This window comes from Brachycentrus maculatus, unplaced genomic scaffold, assembly GCF_059751285.1.
Source record: "Brachycentrus maculatus isolate JH-2025_06_01 unplaced genomic scaffold, ASM5975128v1 h1tg000180l, whole genome shotgun sequence".
Classification (NCBI taxonomy): Eukaryota; Metazoa; Arthropoda; class Insecta; order Trichoptera; family Brachycentridae; genus Brachycentrus; species Brachycentrus maculatus.
This window is the reverse complement of record NW_028280931.1, coordinates 2,084,030-2,104,986: the sequence shown is the minus strand read 5'-3', so window position 1 is coordinate 2,104,986 and position 20,957 is coordinate 2,084,030. Positions and strand designations below refer to the sequence as shown.

Sequence of the window (20,957 nt, the reverse complement as noted above, 5' to 3'; positions counted from 1 at the left end):
GTAGATTTTAAGAAATAGTGGTATTTACTAAGTAAAACATTAATCAAAAATAAAAGATTTTTGTTTTATGTTGTGAATTTTTTTCCAAGGTTTGTTCATAATTAAATTAATATTTGAAATACCTTTAGTGTTAACGATTCGGTACTCTATGTTTCATAAGCTTAATATAATTATTGATTTTAAAATTATGTTTTTAGCAAAAAAGCGAGTGTTTTTGGCATGAATTTTCCCTCGTGAATTACTTAAAAATATAGTCATGTTAAACAAAAATAGTGTATCCACTCACAAGAATGTACAGGCTATAAAATTCAAAAAGTTGAAGCCTTAGTAGGGCCTTGATAATTGGTGTTGCATAAACCGTAGTTTTTTTCCCGTTAAATCGTAGATCAAAATTTAAGGGTCACTTAGACGTTAGTAATTGAAAAGAATAATTATTCACAATTTAAACAAGTTATCGATTTTTTGAAATGACACACATTTTTTTAATTTTTAATTTATTTATTTTCTTACTATCCACCTTCATAGAGTAGTGGTTAGCGCATGTGACAGCAATTCTAATGGTCCCGAGATCAATTCTCATGGAGGTCTAAATGAAGTCACTTTACAAAACATGTGTCTTTTTATTCTAATAATTATTTGATATTACCCTGAACTGGTATTTGAAGCACGGGACTGATCACCTTGATTTCATATAGTAAACGATTCACTTAATGTAACATTATTGTCCTTTGTAATATCTATTATAGATAAGGTTCAAGTATAGTAATAGTATGTATGTTTGAGACGGTAAAGAATGTGAAGAAGGCGAAGATTGTTTTCAAATACAGACTGGTGTGGCATTCTATCCTCTCTGCCACCCTTGCAGTGAAGCAGCGTGATAGTTAGTAACTTATTAGAATTATTACACATCTAATTGAACGGAAACGTTCTACGGCAACGCCCATTGCATAATGTCCTCAAAGGGCAAAAGAGCTTCCCTATAATTTGTCTCGTCAAATCCAGTGCCAATGGTTCACTTATTTTAAAATGCATAAAGTGGACTTTAATAAATAATAAAATGCGCGTTCAGCACCGTATACGTGAAGAAAAAAAAATATTTAAAAATTGAATAGGAGAGATTCCGTATAAAAGACAAAGGAAGGGAAAGCTTCTCAAAAGAAATGCAAAACTTACATTAAAAGTATCCTGTTTTTTTAAAATATTTTTCCTGTCATTCATAAAAATTGAATAATACTTCAATTATTCATAGGGATATTAATGATCTGTGATGACTAAAATATGACGCATTTTTCCGTTATTAAATATTTTCAAGAAAACGAGAAAAAACTTTAGTAATAAAAAAACTCAAGGATTTACACAACGCGTGATACCTCATCAGTTCATATATAGCGTCTGACGTTTAGATTTACAATTCACGCATGTGCGACTCTATCTTATTCTATCACTTTTAATCGTTATGCTTTAATCGTTAATCGTTTTTTGTTATCCTCCCAAATGTATAACCTTTTTTTTCCATTTCTCTACGTTATATATTTCTTCTCTCTCATGTTACGAAATCTGTGTAATAAACGCAAAGCGTCCTTATAATTTGGCTTTAAATTCTCGTATAATCATCGATTATCGAATCGCAACCTAAGAACTTTCATCCGATAAAAAAAATATAAGAGCATCTACCATGTCACTTGACTCGACCTTCTATTGTAATTCCTCCATAAGCTTATCAAAATAAATTTGTTACATAGCACCCTTAAGTAATGCTTCTTTAAAAGCTTCTATCTATCAGTTGTATTATACATCCCTCGATTGTTTTGTCCTCAAATTTATTCGAGGGTCATTGTCCGGTCAGCGATTCCCTCTTGACATGCATTTTCATGCATGATTTTCATCCTCCCTCTCATCGTTACAACATGTAAACCATTTTTCTATAATTCTAGTGGCATATTTATTCCTTAAAATAATAGAATAAAATTTCATAATATTCAATATTTCGTGTTATTTCTCTTAAAGGAAAAAATCGGATGCCCACTAACTTTTACATAGAAGTACATATGGTTTTATCTTTATTTTCATATTATACGAGTACTATTTAAATTCACGTACCAAAATCGATTTTCGTAATTAAATTACTTAAAATTATACTTAAAACCCAAACCATAACTTATATGTTATATTTATTATAATGCACTATTTAAATTCATTTTCACAGAAAAATATCATGGTTTTCAACACCTGCTTATCGTATATATGTATGTGCATACAACATAGAATGTTAACTAGCCTAGCCTTCCACCGATCTGATGATGTCGGTAACTATGAAACCCAATCGCTGGCCAAACAAAATAAAATTGGAAAAAAAACTAAAAAGTATTATATATATATCATACATATATTCTTAAATACATTTCATAAAGGTCAGTGCTAATTAGAAAAACTTGCTCAACTCAACTGTAAATGCTGACAAGAACTTGCATATGAAAGAAGTAGTCAATTGAAGGATTAATATGGCATCCAAAATTTGAGAACCATAATTGACAGTAAAGACTTTCATATTTTTCTTCAAATATAGTTATTATTTTATTATATAAAATGCAGTTCTACCAAGAAATGTCAATACAAAACCTAAAGCTTTATTTATCTACGTAATAAACAAACAAAAGTAACACGTTAAAGCTATCGCATTTTTTGTTCGCGTCTCCAATTTCTCGCCGGTATATATTTTCTTTTTAAGATAAAGAAAGTTCTGGAAAACCATTTATCGTTATCAGAAGTGTTGAAAGGGTCGAAACGTGTCGTTCGACCGCTTTGTCCAACGCCACATTCTCGACGGAGAATTATTACGTATTATTTCATCATCTGGCCCAAAGAAATTTATTTATTTTCCTACGCTATTTTTGTTCAAACGTTTGTGTAGGTTCCATCAATTGATAGGAAAAGCAAAATACACAAACGAAATAACGAATATTTTGATTGTGCCCAAATTTTTGTTCAGATGTTTTGGATTTGCTTCACTTTGGAGTAAGTTTTATGAACAACATATTCATAATATTTTTAGTGCATACAATTTCTTTTAAAAAATTCTGGGATTTGCTTCACTTTTAAGTTACTTTAAAAAAAATATTCAAAATAATTTTGAGTCCAATTTTTTTCACAAATTCTGGAATTTCTACGCTTTGAAGTTATTTACTGTACATGAAAAAAATATTCACAATGTTTTCAGTGCATCAAAATTTAGGTTTCTAAAAATAAACAAATTCTGGATTTTTTTTTGCTTAGGGGTTATTTATATGAAAAACGTATTCGTAATCTTTTTTGTGCGTCCAATTTTTTCCCCAAATTATGAAATTGTTTCGCTCTGGAGTTATATGTATACCATATATGAAAAACATATTCACAGTTTTTTTAGAATGTCAAAATTTTATGGCAGGTAATTCAGGGTTTTCTTTCGCTTTAGAGTTATGATATTTATAAGAAAAATACATTAATTTTTTTTTTAGTACATCCAGTTTTCATGAATTTCGGGTTTCCTTCACTTTGGAGTTATTTACATTAAACACATATTTGCGATATTTTCAGTATGTCAATTTTTTTTTCTCTATTTCTAAATTTGCTGGAGAAGTCTATTTTAGTTGATGCTCCTTCTTTTTTTATTCTCTTCTTCAGACTTCTACATATATGTTGACATTTACTAAAAATATCTTGATATAAATAATATGTATTTCTTAAGTAGTGCAAATTCAGAATTATGTAGTTTTAAAAAGTTGCACATTCAAAATATTGTGAATATTTTTTTTTTAAACTGGTCTAAATATGGCTTAAATATTAAAAAAAAAAGTTCTTATAAAAACAGCCCCCTTTTTGTGTTTTTTTTTTAAGATTATAATACTCACATATTTTTTCACCCTCTCGGCTGTTGCAGCTTTAAATCCTCATCATATTTGACCGAAAGTTGCATCAACAAAACGTACAGCTTAAAAGTTTGACACGCCATTACTCAGGTTGATGTACGATGTATCAAATTTTGGGACTTTAGTCGTTGGAATTTCATATCACGCTTTGGTGGGCCCGCACAACGCAAGACTCCGGAGGAAGTTATTTGATTACGGATTTACGAGACGCCATTTTGTTATAAACTTCCATTAGGAATTCGGATACCACGCTTTATGGGCTTGTCGCCATGATTTATTTTTGGCAAGCTGAATTTAGACTTTAATCAGTTTTACCTTCGAAGTGACAACGAGGTTTCGTTATCTACAACAAATTACATATCGCTCACTCCTTTCAAGAACGTCATAAATCAAAAATCGTCAATTTTCAGTTGTGCATGTTTTCGAAATGTCCAGAAAATGTAATAAATCCCAGCAAAAGAGGCATATTTTAACTTAATATTTACCGGCTACAGGGCAGAAAGTGTTGTTTTTGCATTTTGAAGAAGAGGTATTGTTTAATTATTTTTTTAAATATACAAAATATTTTTCGAATGGAGAAAAAACCTTCAGGCTTTACCTTAAAAGATCTGTTGCACAGTAAAAATTTTAGTAAGTGGCTTGATTTTTATTTTAATACATTTTGTTATGTATTTAAACATTAAAAATGTTTTCCTGAAAAATCAAGTATTTTGATTTATGACGTTCTTGAAAGGAGTGAGCGATATATAAAAACAACATTTTAAGTGTGTCCAAATACTTCTTCACAAATCTGGATTATCTCCAATTGTAGAAGTTATTTTTTATATTATTTTTTGACATCTCAACACGACTTACCACAAAGTAAACGCTACATTTATTAAATGTATCGAGAGCAATTAATATCATTCAGATTTGGGTTTCTTTTAAAGATATGCACGAGTATATCAAATTTTAGCTCACAATAAGTTAAGTCTATCCTTATACGTCACATTTTAAAACATAGTTTTAAAAAAGCATGAAAGTTTTGTACAAAAATGCTGCAGAGGTACGCTTCGAATGGATACGATTTGCATATTGATAAGATCGCATTGCGAAAAGGAATTGAGCATTTTCAATTGCACTGCAGTTTTATACTTTGCCGTTTGCTCAATCCAACCATAAAACGGTATATATATTTTCAATATCCTCTCACATAGTAATCTAACCCTTATTTTTCCCACCCTTTTATCAAATGGATATTTATTAACATTCTTAATTCCTTTACAACATTTTGAGTGTGTCCAAATACTTGTTCACAAAATCTGGATTATCTCCAATTACAGGAGTTATTTTCATATTATTTTTTTATTTTTTTATTATTATTTATTTTTTATTTTTTTTATTTAAAAAAAAATCTTAATTCCTGATGTTCACCACGATTCAACTGTTTACTTTTTGACATCTCAACATGGATGGAGAAGAATATTGAAATCTAAGTATTTACTTGGCATACAACCCGTTTAAAATTAGTTTAAGTGATTACTTTGTACACTTATACCATTTATCGTAATAAAATAGCCCCTAATCTAAACTTAATAGATTCATGAATGATTTGGACACACTCAAAATGTTGTGGATGTAATTTTTATGAATAAAAAAACTTGTTTACTATCCAATCTCATAAATTTTATGGACTGAATTTGTTTACGTGAAAATTTTGATATTGGCGTAAGAAGAGGGTAAACATTTTAAATTGTTTTATTAATTGGTTCGGCAGTCTCTTCGTGCTTAAAGTTATTTCTTTTTTATTTTAGTTTGACTTGGTAATTACCAGTAAAAACAAGTGTTTCGATGCATTCAGCATCATTATCTATTAACATGTTTGATACGGTATTAAATACATTAGAACATGTCGCTCACTCCTATCAAGAACGTCATATATCCAAAATCGTCAATTTTGAGTTGTGCATGTTTTCGGAATGCCCAGAAAATGTACTTTATCTTAGCAAAAGCAACATATTTTAAGCTTAATATTTATCAGCCACAGGGCAGAAAGTGTTGTTTTTGCATTTTGAAGAAAAGGTAGTATTTAATATTTTTTTTTTTAAATATACTTAATATTTTTCAAATGGAGAAAAAACCTTCAGATTTTACCTAAAAAGATCTGTTGTACAGTATAAAGTTCAATAAGTGGCTTGATATCCTTTTTAATACATTGTATTATAATAGATTTATATTATCCACTGACACTTCGTGATGGAATTGCATTTTTAATTTATTATTAGATTAAAACCAATATTTTTAGCTTTTCCACTTTTTTATTTGACCAGCGACCGGGTCAGTCTGATGATGTCGGTAACGACGAAACCCGGTCGCTGGTCAAATAAAAAAGTGGAAAAGCTAAAAATATTGGTTTTAATCTAATAATAAATTCATTGTATTATATTTTTAAACTTTAAAAACGTTCTCCTGAAAAATCAAGTTTTTTTATTTATGACGCTCTTGAAAGGAGTGAGCGATGTGTCATAGTATAAAATATCACTCAAACACCTTTTTTTCAATAGGGATTACAAAAATACATGTAAAAATACATTTTATACTAAAATATATATTTAAAAAGAAAAAGTTTGGATCACGTAACCCTAATTAAAAGTTTTGAACTTTTAATATTAACAATAATGTCTTACTTTTTAAAAGCCCTGGCCTGATTAAAAAAACTCTAGAAATTTGAGATCCAAAGTAAAAATAAAGTGCTTTATTTTAATGTCGATATTTTAATTTTGAAATCAAGGGATTGAAATGGCCCTATAGTATAACATTAATGAATGCCCTAAACCCTTTCCCTTGTTGCTAATGGTTTGCTTAGGTTGAATGCGGTGGAAGATAAGCCATCTTGAAGGTGTCTAATTACTGCTATCATTTTTATTATTGGACGGCCAAGGTACACGAAAAGTTAGCTTTGAACTCATGTTAAAACTTAAACGACTTATTTAAATATATAAAAAAAATATTTCGGCATAACATTTAAGGGGTGTCCAAATTCTTGTTCTAAAATCTGGGTTTCTCCGCTTAGAAAGGGTTATTTTCACATTTTGAAATCTCAGCATAAATGAAGAATAATATGATATTATGATTGAGTAATTACAGGGCTTTTACCTGTCATAGGCTAGTTAGGTGATCACTTTGTATGCGTGCAAAATGCTCCAAAAATTTGAGCAGTGTTGTTGTCAATCATGGGTAGAATAGTGAAAGTTGCACATGTGTAAAGTGATCACTTAACAAGTTGCACATGTGTAAAGTGATCACTTACAGTTCATAAGCGATGTTAATATCCAGACATTCATATTCTTCATCATTTTTATTGAAATATCAAAAATGTTAGTTTTGCTATACGTTTCTTCGTCTCCATGTTTTTTTAAACAATCTTATTTATAGTAATATATAAGTCGGGATGTTTACAGAGCGTACGACCTGTCATACGCTGATTTAAGTGAGCGCTTTATGCACGTGTAATATTCGCTTTTCTTCCTATGATCAATGACAGCCACACTACTCAAATTTTGACGTCAGAATCCACTCTTCCAAAGAAAGTTTAGGATTCTATACACCATTGGATCCTAATAAAAAACTAACATTTTTTTTTGTTATAATATCGGCCATGACTTCGGGTATTGGGGCCCTGATGTACAAGTTGATTTGTAGAAATCGTAGCGGGGTCGTTGACCGCCGCATAGCAACACCGGACTCCTCCACTTCCTCTCTTCCCCACCACTTCCTGTCTCCTCCCCCCCAGCCCTATCCTGCTAGTCTTGTACCATTGTGCCCGAAACTAATTTGGCAATACGGCATTCTACCGCTGCGGGCTGCTACTCAATTATAGATGTCGTTTCGGGAAAAATCACACGGAACAGCATTGTGCTTTGTAAAAAAAAAACATAAGTTTGTGGTGTAAACAGAATTGATATGATATTACTGTTGTTGCCTTCTCAAGAAACAAAACCGCGGTAAAAAAAAAAAGAATGCATTGTGAAATGTGATTTTTTTTGTTTGTTTTTTACTCTTCTTATTTTGCTTGGTGTAGGACTTGTAGCCTGTTTTTAAGAGGGATTAGCCTCCTGCAATGTCAATTTCTAGTTGTCGATCTATCTCTTTAGTTGTCTGCCTGGGAGTCATAAACCCTGTAATTATCCAGACTTCGACATTCTTTTTCATCTATATTGAGATATCAAAAATATTAGCAATGCGATATGTTTATTTAAAAAAATATATTTCTACTCAAAATTTACCAAACAACAACGGATTGTGGTTTCAACAGAGTTTCTCGATTTGATACATGTTTCTAAAAATTTGCCGTTTGGGCTAACAGAAATAGTATGAAATAAATTTTATGAATAATAAAAACACAAATATATATATATATATATATATATATATATATATATATATATATATATATATATATATATATATATATATATATATATATATATATATATATATATATATATATACATATATATATATATTTATATATATTTATATATATATTATATATATATATATATATATATATATATATATATATATATATATATATATATATATATATATATATATATATATATATATATATATATATATATATATATATATATATATATATATATATATATATATATATATATATATATATATATATATATATATATATATATATATATATATATATATATATATATATATATATATATATATATATATATATATAAATCCATTTAAAAAAAAATTAAATATTTTTTTTTTGTAAATATCTTTTTTACAAGTCTGAGAATTCACAGGGCCTACGCGTAACCGAAAACCATATTTATCAAATTTCGGAACTTGTACTCGTATATATATTTTTATTAACACATTATTTCATGTGTGAGTTTTCGGCACCATCTATGAGGTTGAGATTGATTTGAGTGAGTTGTTTTTATTATAAGGCAAAGACAGAATTGTAAAATTCTTCTCGAATTTACTCACTTACGCCAAGTTTATTCTTCTTCGTCTATGTTAAGATGTAAATATGAATAACTCTTAAGTGGACAAACCTAATTGTCCTAGATTTGGAACAATGATTACACCCAAAATATTGTGAATCAACAGTTTATTTAATAGTAAATGAAAACACAAATAAACATTAAATACGAATGTGAATACATAATTAATCTTAGATCCGAAAATGGAAGCATCTGTAACTTCCGAAAATAGTCTTAAAAATGAAATAAATATAACCCAAGTGGGAAAAAACAAGTGTTTTCATTTACAATTTTATCATGTCTTACCACAAAGTGTATGCCGAAACAAAAAATAAATAAGTTTATTTAATTAGCGAGAATTTAAACAATCTGGTAATCGTTTATATAAACAAAATATTATATTCATTATTTCATATGTAAATTTTTTGCAGCATCTATGGTTAGGTTGAGTAAGCTTTTTATCTAGTAGCCACAGCAACGCATAGTCAGTATGGCATACTATCGTAATAAATAATAAAATTCGACCAACTATTCACCTACGACTATTTTACGAAATACGAAGAACAAACATAGTTCTCTCGTTTATTTCATTAATATTTTAAATTCTTTCAAAAAATTTCGTGCCAAATAACCGGAAGAATACGTGTGACAGGAAATATCAAAATGAATCAAGTTTTTGTCCTGTCACGGTGGAGAAGGTGCATGTGCTATCTTCATTCGCCCAAAGTGCATTTGCAATTCCCAGACTGGAAACAAAAGCTCCGCCTGCAAATTTGATGGTTGAATAGCACACCAAAACCAGTTTGGGGGCCATTAAAACACAACTAACCTGATACCAGTTGAAAGAACTCTAGAACTTCAAAACGCTGCACCAGCGAAGTATTTACACTATCTCCCTTATACCTTACTATGTACCAGGCAGTGTGAGATGATATATATCTCCCTAATGCCTTACTATGTACCAATCCATGTGAGATGACTGGTACATAGTGAGGTATAAGAACTCCACGACGTTCTTTATAATGTACAGCATGATTCTTTTAAATAAACCTTATTCTGAAGAAATCGTAATTTTTCGAAGTTTGCTTACCATTCAATAGATAAAAAAATATACATTTAGTAACTTCATCGCAGAAATCCTAAAAATAAATCGGTGAAATTATTTTATTTAAAGATTATTTCAAAAATACATCCAACGTAAAAATAGCCACTTAAGATTCCAACTTACCGTACTTTAACAAACTTTCAAAAAATAATTAATTAATCTGTTTGCTTCGAAACCTATAGAAATTGTAATTAAGTTGTAAGAAAACCGACTTATTTTGTTAGTTATAATTTGATACTGTAATTGAAAAGAAAATGCAATGTTTCCATATTGTATTCTTCGTTTCGGGATTCACTTATTGGTAGGGTTTGACGAAATTGTAAGTGAAAAACACTTTTTTTTTTACCACTTGAGTTATATTTAACAAAAATAAAAATAAAACAATTTAAAGAAATAATATTTAACTCAGGTTGTAAAACTAAATGTTTTTCATTTACTATTTCTTTATTGCTTTTAAATTTGTTTTTGTGTGTTGAGTGCTTACCTGGTTTTTTCATCAACAAGGCAGTCTCTGGAATTCTAGACCCAATAATAAATAGCTCAATTCCCGTCTTCCGTGTTCATTAGTCCAGTGGCTGACTGTATATCTTTTCAGTCTTTATTTCAACAGTCCAATTTGTTCTCATTACGTTGCTGTTTTGTTCCGAGAGAATCGTTTTCATTGCCTTTTCTTTGCTTATAAATAGTTTAGGTTTAAAAACAGAAAAAAAGCAAAGGAAATTTATTTCAAATAAAAATAAAGCACCAAACAAAAGATTTGCGAGGCAATTAAAAAATGTTAGTTTTTTACTTTTTTTAAAATGTCATCATACCCAACGTCGTTATTTATCCCACATTTTTTTCTTAATAAATAAATGAGCACTTGAATATAATAATAATAATAATAAATCCCTTACCGCACCCCAATATTGCATAGGGCACTGCTTCATATAAACGCAGTGTTACCTCGATCGATTACACATGAATGAAAGGTGATCAGCCCTCCACTTCAGGTACCAGTCCAGTGTAATATTGAATAAATATTAGAGTGAAAAAATCACTTATATTTATTAAACCCCTCTGGGAATCGAACCCGGGACCTCACTTGAATATTCAACATCAAATTGTTATTATTATTTCCTTGAGGAAATAACAGTATTACTTCTATTTTTTGTTATAAATGATACGATTATGATAAGGTATACTTCTTTTGATTTCAGTTTGTGTATTATATTACATTTTAAAAATAATTTTATTATCAATAAATAGTAACGGTACAAACATTTATTAAGCATTTTATGCTTAGTAAATGTTTGTACCGTTACTAACTAACTAACTAACTAACCACCACGCCGCTTCCCCGCAGGGGTAGGCAGAGAGAATAGAGCGCCACACCACTCTGTCCTTGCAAACATTCTTCGCCTCTTCCACGTTCATGCATCTCCTCATACCCGCCGATTGTTACGACTCCTAACCTGACCACTTTCAAGTATTTGGCATACCTGATCGTGCCATGTTTTTCTCGGTCTTCCTCTGCTATACCGTTACTATTTATTGATTTGTCTATCTTCACAATATTTATAAATAACAGTTTAAAAGATCTATACGCCAATGATTCTTAAACTAGATCATTCGAAAAATATAATCAATTGGTTTATTTACTAAATTTAATAAAGTTGAGTGATGGGAGAAAACTATTAGATCTGATTTACTTATACAAAATTTAAACAATATTTTAGACTGTCCCTTGTTATTGCAAATGATAAATATTTACGCAACAACCAGAAACACGAGAAACCGTCAAATATTTTAGTGTCATAACAGCCGGACAGTTTATGGAATTAATACTTCTATACACCGAATACAAAACTTCGGCAATAATTTTGCGGACCATATCGATATCTGGAAATTGTCACTTAATGTTTTATATTTTCATCCTCGATTTAAATTTTCATCATCGTTTAACATACTTAAAAAGAGAAAACATATTATTTTATAAAATTTGTTTTTACATGTAATTTGTTTATTATAGACAAGATGGCTAAAAAAAACGTCTGCCTCCGTAGTGTAATGGTCAGCACGCTCGGCTACCGTTCTGGAGATCCCGAGTTCGATTCCCAGGGGGGGGGGTCAAATAAATAAAAGTGATTTTTTCACTGTAATATTTATTCCATATTACTCTGGACTGGTACCTGAAGCGGAGGGCTGATCACCTTTCCTTTATGTGTAAACGATCAAGATAACACTGCGTTTATATGAAGCAGTGCTCTATGTACCATTGGGGTGCGGATAAGGGTTTTATCACTATTATTAATTGACTTAGGCCGTCAATAAAAGAAAGAAAAAAAACTTTATTTTCAAATTAAATATCGAATGTCAAAATAAGTCTTGTTAAATTACAAATTATAGAAGCCAAAAAAAACATAAGAATTTTTAATCATGTTCATCAATATATCAAGGGTTAAATAAAATCAATAAACAAAGAATTTCTTCCGAAATGGTCATGATTAAAGCTAGGTTTTTCTCAAAAATATCTTTTACTGTACTGTTATTGTTCGAGCGATACCGTCAATTTGAGGTTAACGTTTCTTTCAATTTCATTGATGGATTCAGCTTGAGAAGCCCTTTGAAGGGCCACTGGGGGTTTTCTTCTGGGTCGCTTTGTACTCGTAACCTGTAAGAGATAGGGTTGAGTGAGATCTGGGGATTGTGTCATAATTTATTTTAGATTTTCCTTTATTGTGATAAGGGATGAAGTATGCCGGATGTAAGAAAATTGTTAGATAATGTTTCGATAGGATTATGGGATTGCTAGTTTTAATGTGTTTGTACAAAACTTATATTTATGTGTCAGTATGATATCCCAATTTTTTTTTAAAAAAACATAAAAAATCATAATTTGAATTCATAGTAACATTTTTGAAAACTTATTTAAATTATAATTATAACCCTTATCCGCACCTAATGGTGCATAGGGCACTGCATCAAATTGACGCAGTGTTATCTTGATCATTACTTACATGAAGGCAAGGTGATCACTCTTGCGCTTCAGGAACCAGTCCAGGGTATTATTAAATAAATATTACAGTCTTAAATCACTAATATTTATTTTCACCCCCCCTGACCATTACACCACGGAGGCGGACAAAATTTATTTAAATTACAAAGTGTTTTTTTTTATATAAAAAGCATTTTTTACTTTGTGATATGGGAATATAAAATTCTACTTGTCATTCATCGTTCAGTTCTTGTAACACTACTAAAAAGTACTTCAATTGCTATTTTATAACTCCTTATCATTCATCGTACATATAAAGTAAACGATAAGGACAGTGTGAAATTATCAAACACCTAAATAGCGCTTTTTTGGTCTTAACTGAAATAGATTTATATTATCCACTGACACTTCGTGATGGAATTGCATTTTATAATTTATTATTAGATTAAAACCAATATTTTTAGCTTTTCCACTTTTTTATTTGACCAGCGACCGGGTTTCGTCGTTACCGACATGTCCAGTCTGATGATGTCGGTAACGACGAAACCCGGTCGCTGGTCAAATAAAAAAGTGGAAAAGCTAAAAATATTGGTTTTAATCTAATAATAAATTAACTGAAATGTTGCTAAAACTATGCCTAGCTTTTTGAATGGAGTTTTACTTGGTCTTTACCACCATTTCATAAAATCTATTTTAAAGTGTGTTTCAATGCATTCCGCATCATTTTCAAAGACAGCATAAACATTATTGAAATTTTAATTGCCACGCCCAAAATGTCTTGAATAACTGCTTTATAATTATACTTCTTCATCTTAAAAGATTCTTAAGTGGTTTAAAATAAATATCAGTAATTTTAGTATAATATTTATTTAAAATTTTACTATTAACTTATACTTGACGTGCTGGGTTGATCACCTTTCCTTCGTGTATTTAATGTTCAAGATAACACTAATTCTATATAATTCAGTGTCTTACGCATTATTGGGTGCCGATAAAGGTTAGAGAAAGAAGAGTAATAAATTTACAGTTTGAATAAGTAGAGCATATTCTCAATATTATTAATATTTAAAGCATTTACTTTGTGGTTAGTCATTTTTACTTATTTATTTTTTTACAAAAATGTTAATAAAATTAGTATATAACCACTCACCGAGATTTTTACGTCTACCGGTTTCGAGACGTACCCGTCTCTTCGTCAGGACAATCACTAACACAGCATGCAAACAATACTACCCTTCACCACCATAGCACCATTTACACACTCAAAACTACACAAATTGTCTAACACATGGTCTTCGGGTCGACCAAAAATCGCATGTGTTAGACAATTTGTGTAGTTTTGAGTGTGTAAATGGTGCTATGGTGGTGAAGGGTAGTATTGTTTGCATGCTGTGTTAGTGATTGTCCTGACGAAGAGACGGGTACGTCTCGAAACCGGTAGACGTAAAAATCTCGGTGAGTGGTTATATACTAATTTTATTAACATTTTTGTAAAAAAATAAATAAGTAAGTAGAGCATAGTTTAAAATAGGGTTCGGAAGTTACAATTATTTAAACGATTAAAAAATATTAAAAAAGCTTTTATGGTATTTCGAAATATTTAATATAAAGCTACAATATGTATCTTAAATCCCAAGTGCGGCTTACCCAAAGTACCTTACCGGAAATAAAGATTTGTTCCGACCCGGATTTTTACTTCCCGTCTGTCTGTCTTCCGTGAAGTGAAGATGATTTGCAATCACATTAATTACATAATCAGATCTGTAATCCCCAGTCTTACTTAAAAAATTTCTGGCAATTTTTTTCGTATTTCACAAATGAATTGAGAAAATTTAAAGATATCCTTTGCAACTCTAAGTATGTAATAATATAAAAAAAAAAATCAGTTCTCAAAGTGAGCCACGTTAACTCTTATATCCCTGTTTGAAAAATCCCTGTTATTTAAAGCTTTTTGCCTGAATAAAATACCAGCTTTTAAACTTAAAGTTGAATTTACTTTTAAAACCATATAAACATGACATATAATATGGATCATTTAGTCAGAATTGCATATTTTCGAATTAAAGTTTTTTGCCCGTACACCTACGATATATTGCACACTTACATAGAGCCCCCAGAAAAACATATATTATCAGTTTGTAATTAATTAATAATTTAGTCGACTCCCGGGCAGACCACCAAAGAGATGGATCCACAGCTGGGAATTGACCTCGCAGGAGGCTAATCCCTCTTAAAAATAGGCCACAAGGCCTATAGTAAGAATAAGAAAAAGAAGAAGAAGATGAAGTTTCTTATAAGTTGATATATGTTGTGAAAAAACTATGTCAAATAATGTCAAATTGAATAAATTTCCCCCTTTTCTAGGTAAAGTCTGCAGAGTCCGGGTTCTCTGGCGGAGGGGGGGACGAGAAGAGCGTCGGGGGGAGAGGCACGCCCACCCTGCAGCATCCCGCTAATGGCTCCATCATCACCATGACACTGAAGAATAACCACCTCATTGTGGAGACGGAAGTCAGAAATGTGAGAATATTCTAAATGGCACACCCACGCAAACATTTTACGAGTACCTACATATCTCCACTCTCGTATCGACTACAGTTCTACATTTCAAATGTTTATTTTGTATGACATTGTCTAAATTTCTGCGAGAGTGAAAATAATAATATAACTATTAAAATTCGCTAAAAATTAAAAGCCAAACTAGTCAGTCTTGATAATTCAAGACTCCTGACCTGACCACATTCAAGTATTTGAAACACTTGGTCATGACAAGTTTTCCTCGATATTCCTATGCTTCTACCATTTTCTAATAAATAATTAAATTTTTACCTTTTCTCGAAGTTTACAAAGTTCCTTTGAAGGTTACTCTGGAGAAATTTCGGAATATGGTTATAATTTCATTAATTTTGTAAGAAAAAGTGGTATTTACTAAGTAAAACTTGAATTTAAAAAAATGTTTGTATCCAATCATTTTCGTTACAAAGAATGTATAACTAGCTTTCAAATACCAAATATCTAAAAAATCATCATAAATCGATCAATTCTTTTTATTATATATTTTAAAAGATTATTTATTTTTTAAATTCTTAAAATAAATTATTTTCAGGATATCGCACGTGGATCCAGGGAAACAAAAATGAAGTACTCTCCAAACAATGACGGTGTATTTGTGGTGGAAGTGCAGCAGAGCAACACTCAACCGGGGAACAACACTGGATCTCCTGGTCGGAGAGCGTTGGTGCATCACTCTCCTATAGTCACCAACAACAACGTTCCAGAGACCCCAGACAGTCCGAAAATTATACAACAACAAGCCAAGAAGTCGTTTGGAAGCACCAACACGGGACTGTCAACATCTGACTTGAGTATCTCTTCTTCTGATAATCCGAGCTATGCTTACGGAAACCAGGTCGGATATGAACACGGTCACTATGGATATCCATTGTACTGTGGATATGTCTCGACTCCAATATCGTCAATCCCTTGCGAATCGTCTCGTGAACCACTTCTCAGTAAAACACCAACAGACCCCGATAAGCCTATTATCACAGCTGCCATTTTCAAACAAGATTCAATAATAGCCGGAGACGATACCATGAAATCCTCTACATACAACATCGAAGGATCTACCGATGGTCCACTGCTCTCCGACATTCAGGCCAGGGAAATCAGCCTCCACAAGTTGCAGGATAAAATAGAACACGGATCCATGAGAGTAGCAGCCAACAGCGACAGCATCCACTCCTCGGATACAGATGAAGAGAAATACCAAGAACAACAACGCCAGCTGGGAAACGGAACAGTCCGAAAAGAGCAAACTGTCGTTGAAATCAATCACGACAAAACCAACCAATGTCTTCACAGAGCTGACAGTCTTCCGCCAAGACTCACAGAAGAAATGGAAATGCACAAAAACGGAATTATTTCCGGTAACCAGAAAAATGGAGACGATAATTTTGATACTATTGAAGAAGAGTCCAGTATCGACTGCTATCCTGGAGACATTGCGTCTGGATCTCCTTTGCTATGCCATCAAGCGGGCTTAGTAGCCGCAGGAGCAAGGAACAAGAGGGCTTCTCTGCCTAACATCACCCCCGATTTGTATTCGTCTCTTAAGCAAACTACCAAGAACATCCTTCCAGGGCATTCCCCGAAGTTTGAAAAGTTCAACAATGAGAATTCTCCGCTGGACGGCAACGAGAGGTCTGGAATGGCTCCTCCTCTCATCACAGTGACTGAAGAAGCGGAGAGTCCGATGTGTTCGGATGAGAATGATTCCACTCAAAGCTAAAGATTCTCAGTACTAAATAATAGGCTATTTTTACTACTGTTTTGGAGACCTTGACGTAACGAGGATCAATTACGGATACGAATTTGGCGTGATTACTGGCAGAATATACTATATATTTCTCCATAACTCTTAGATAATGTATGATAAGGCATAGAAATTAAAAACATAATATATTTTTATCAATACTACATAGTTGCTAATTATAAATAAAATTTCAATTATACCCGATTTCTTTGCGCTTTGCGTGGTTTAATACACTTATATAATTGATTAAATAGTACCTACCTAAACATAAATTTAATAAATAGGAAATTGATTGTTTGGTTAAGGAATTGAATACCGCAGTAAGCTAATATTTGGCAAAATTATGTAAATAATTACTATTGTAAGGAATATTAGTGAATGTAATTCTAAAAAAAATCTACTATTAAAATGGTGAAACACACCTTTTCCCTTTTGTTATAAGTTCGAATAAGCTGCGAATTGATTTATGATTTTAAGGTTTAAAAGCAATTCTCTATGGAGATTCTATTCTCCTCTCTACCGCTCTGAGTAACAAATGGTTTGCTTTTGTAATATTGCCGAACATAAATCAAATCATACATTGTTCAAGTTCAATGTTGTGTTTTGTTCTATTAAAATAATACAATTATTGTAATATCGAAATGGATTCAAAATTTGCATAAGACCTATATAGAAATATTATATCAGTATTATACAGAGTTAGATATCAAAAGATCTCATAGTGCCAAAATGATCATATTTATTTTAGCCACATTTGTATTACGTTTGTACAACCAACCCTAGAAATATTAGCCTTAAATCACTTGTTAAAAAGATATTTTACTTGTATAATATTATTTTAACCTCCGAATACATAGTATATAATTTATTGCTAAATTAGAATAATGACAATTTTTCCTTAGAAACACATATTTGTAAATACTATGTAGGTAATATTATTTAATTAATTAAATATAAAACATTATTTGTTGTTTTAAAATTTTTAAAAATTCTAAATCAAAATGTATTGTAAGACGTCATGGATATTTTTGTTAAGTTAAGTTTTCTTTGCGAATATATGGTATGTAAAATTATTTGCATGAAAAAAAATAAATTAACTGACATTGTATTGACATTTTTTTTAAAGTTGATAAATGTGATGTGTAATGAAATCAATTGAATATTTTTGTATTGTGTACATCGAAAATGGAACAGTTAAAATTAAAATCTCACGCACTCAAACAACATGAGTTTTTTTAATGGTTAAATGAACTCTGAATGTTTTTTTATTCACAATATTTTAGGTGAATTCAAATCGAGTCATTTGTATCCTATTTGTTTATCGATGTCTCAACAAAGATGTAAAAGAAAGTTACTGTTAAAAAACGTATATAATTTAAACCATATATGTTGTTGCAGAAATAGCATGATGAAGATATTTTCATATTATTTTTGACATCTCATCAAAGATGAAGAAGAATATGGAAGTCTGGGCATTTACGGGGCTGACGACCGTCAAAGGCTGGTTTAAGTGATCACTTTACACACGTGTAACATTCACCAATTCTACCCATTGTTGACAACCACACTACTCAAATTCTTGGAAGTTCTGTATATATGAACCAATTTAGAAACCTTGTTCTTGAATCACTAGAACTTCACTGGAGACATTTATTGGTGAGATGTAAAGAAGCTTTTTATTAAGCAGAAATGAGGTCCGAATCCTGATTACACATGAGAAACGCCAGAAAACACCATTTTCATTTTTATTATTTAAGCTTATAATTTGACCAGACAATTTATTTACAACATTTTGAGTGTCTCCAAATAATAAATAATAATTGGAGATAATCCAGATTTTGTGAACAAGTATTTGGACACACTCAAAATGTTGTAAATATATTTTCAATTGAAGAATAATAATATGTAGTTTTCGAAATTTGAGTCCTATGTTTGTCAATCATGGGTAAAATGATGAATGTCAATCAGCGTGTAAATTGATCCATTTAATTATCCTTTGACAGGTTAAAAGTCCTTAAAATATTAACACTTCCATATTATTCTAGATATGTTAAATATCAAAAGCAAAAATCCTGAAAATCTTTATTTAAAAAGACCTGGAATGGAAACCAACCTATTCAATATCGTATTTGAAAATCTTTATTTAAAAAGACCTGGAATGGAAACCAACCTATTCAATATCGTATTTGAAAATCTTTATTTAAAAAGACCTGGAATGGAAACCAACCTATTCAATATCGTATTTGAAAATCGCGTTTGTTTGACAGTGATAAATTGTTAAACCTAACATATTAAAATTTTATTTCAAGAATATATTCTTGTTTTTTTTTTTGTATAAAATACAAATAAAGAAACAAAAAATTTTACTTACGAAAAATGTTCAATGTTAAAGTGCTGTTCGTACTTTCCTAAACTTTGATGAGGTAGATATTATCTTTTGAATATATGTATATAAAAACATGTATTTAGTTAATCTTTTCGCCATTTTGAATCTGTCCACAATCAAATTGAAAATATATATGAATAAATCAAAATACTATATTTTTATGTTAATTGCTATAAATTTTAAATCATGGTAAAAAATGCATCGAAAATTGTAAACAAAAAAGTTACACTTGTTTTCAACTTTCCAGAAAAAACAATTTTCTTTTATCAAATGTATTCGTCTTAATATTAAAATTCTTGAATAGCTTAACCTTCTGCAAAATATTATTTATTTTTTTTTAAATATGTTTGTTAAGAAAAATGTTGATCTTATGAAAAAATATTTTATTTTTATTAAAATCAATCAATATTTGTTACTCAAATATATGAAAACAAGTTTTTTTTTATTTACCTAAGCCATCCATTTTAAAAAATATATTATTTTTATTGCATAATTTAAGTAATTGTAATACCGCTGATGGCAGGATTTAAAAACGTTATATTTTTAAAAAATAACATTTTCAGTCATGCAAATGTAAATAATATAAAAGAGAAAAACATCAAGAAGAGGCAATTTAATGAAACCTTTTTAAATGATACGATTCATTTGAGAAAGCATCAATGAATGAGTAAATTTTCATCTAAAATTTATATTTTATCCCTATTTAGGCGTGACACTTCTGTTAAAAGTCTACCCTATTCCTGATACCGTATTTTAATATAATATACAACATTTTTAAGATTGCTTTTTTGAGTTTATTAATGTAAACATGATTAGTTAACACGACTAAAAACTACAGATGTTCTCATTAAGAGGTAAAATTACCAACTGTTTCCTATAAATTACTTGTTTTTACATGAATACACTCAAAAAAGTAGTTTTACACAAGTATTTTAATGAAATATTAAAATAATGATATCTTTTATGATTGTCTTAAATTTAATATCCAAGTCACATACAAGTATTTTATTTTAACATTTAAATAAGAAATCATGATTTTCTGAAAGTAAATGTCTTATTTTCTTCGTAAAATGTCAATTTTCCATCCCTTAACTAAATGTACGATCAAATATTAATTGATGGATTCATTTTTATGATGCCTATATAACTCATGAAGTACGAATATATCCCGGAATATCTCAAATTGTCAAAGTTGCAATCAGGCAAAAGAGATTTTAGAATCGTGTTAAATCCCAGTCCTCTCTCCTATTTCATAGAGTCGAGACTTAT

General features: G+C 30.4%; 1 protein-coding gene across 1 annotated transcript in view; it reads left to right on the top strand.

Moving 5' to 3' along the window:
* LOC148307999 (uncharacterized) overlaps positions 1 to 20,021 on the top strand; it is a 135,575-nt gene extending 115,554 nt beyond the window's left edge. Inside the window, exons 5-6 of the mRNA XM_088262446.1 lie at positions 15,352 to 15,507; positions 16,094 to 20,021. Coding sequence (XP_088118572.1) covers positions 15,352 to 15,507; positions 16,094 to 17,278 — 1,341 coding nt within the window. The 3' untranslated portion in view covers positions 17,279 to 20,021. The remainder of the gene's footprint in view (positions 1 to 15,351; positions 15,508 to 16,093) is intronic.
* The last annotated feature ends 936 nt before the right edge of the window (positions 20,022 to 20,957 follow it).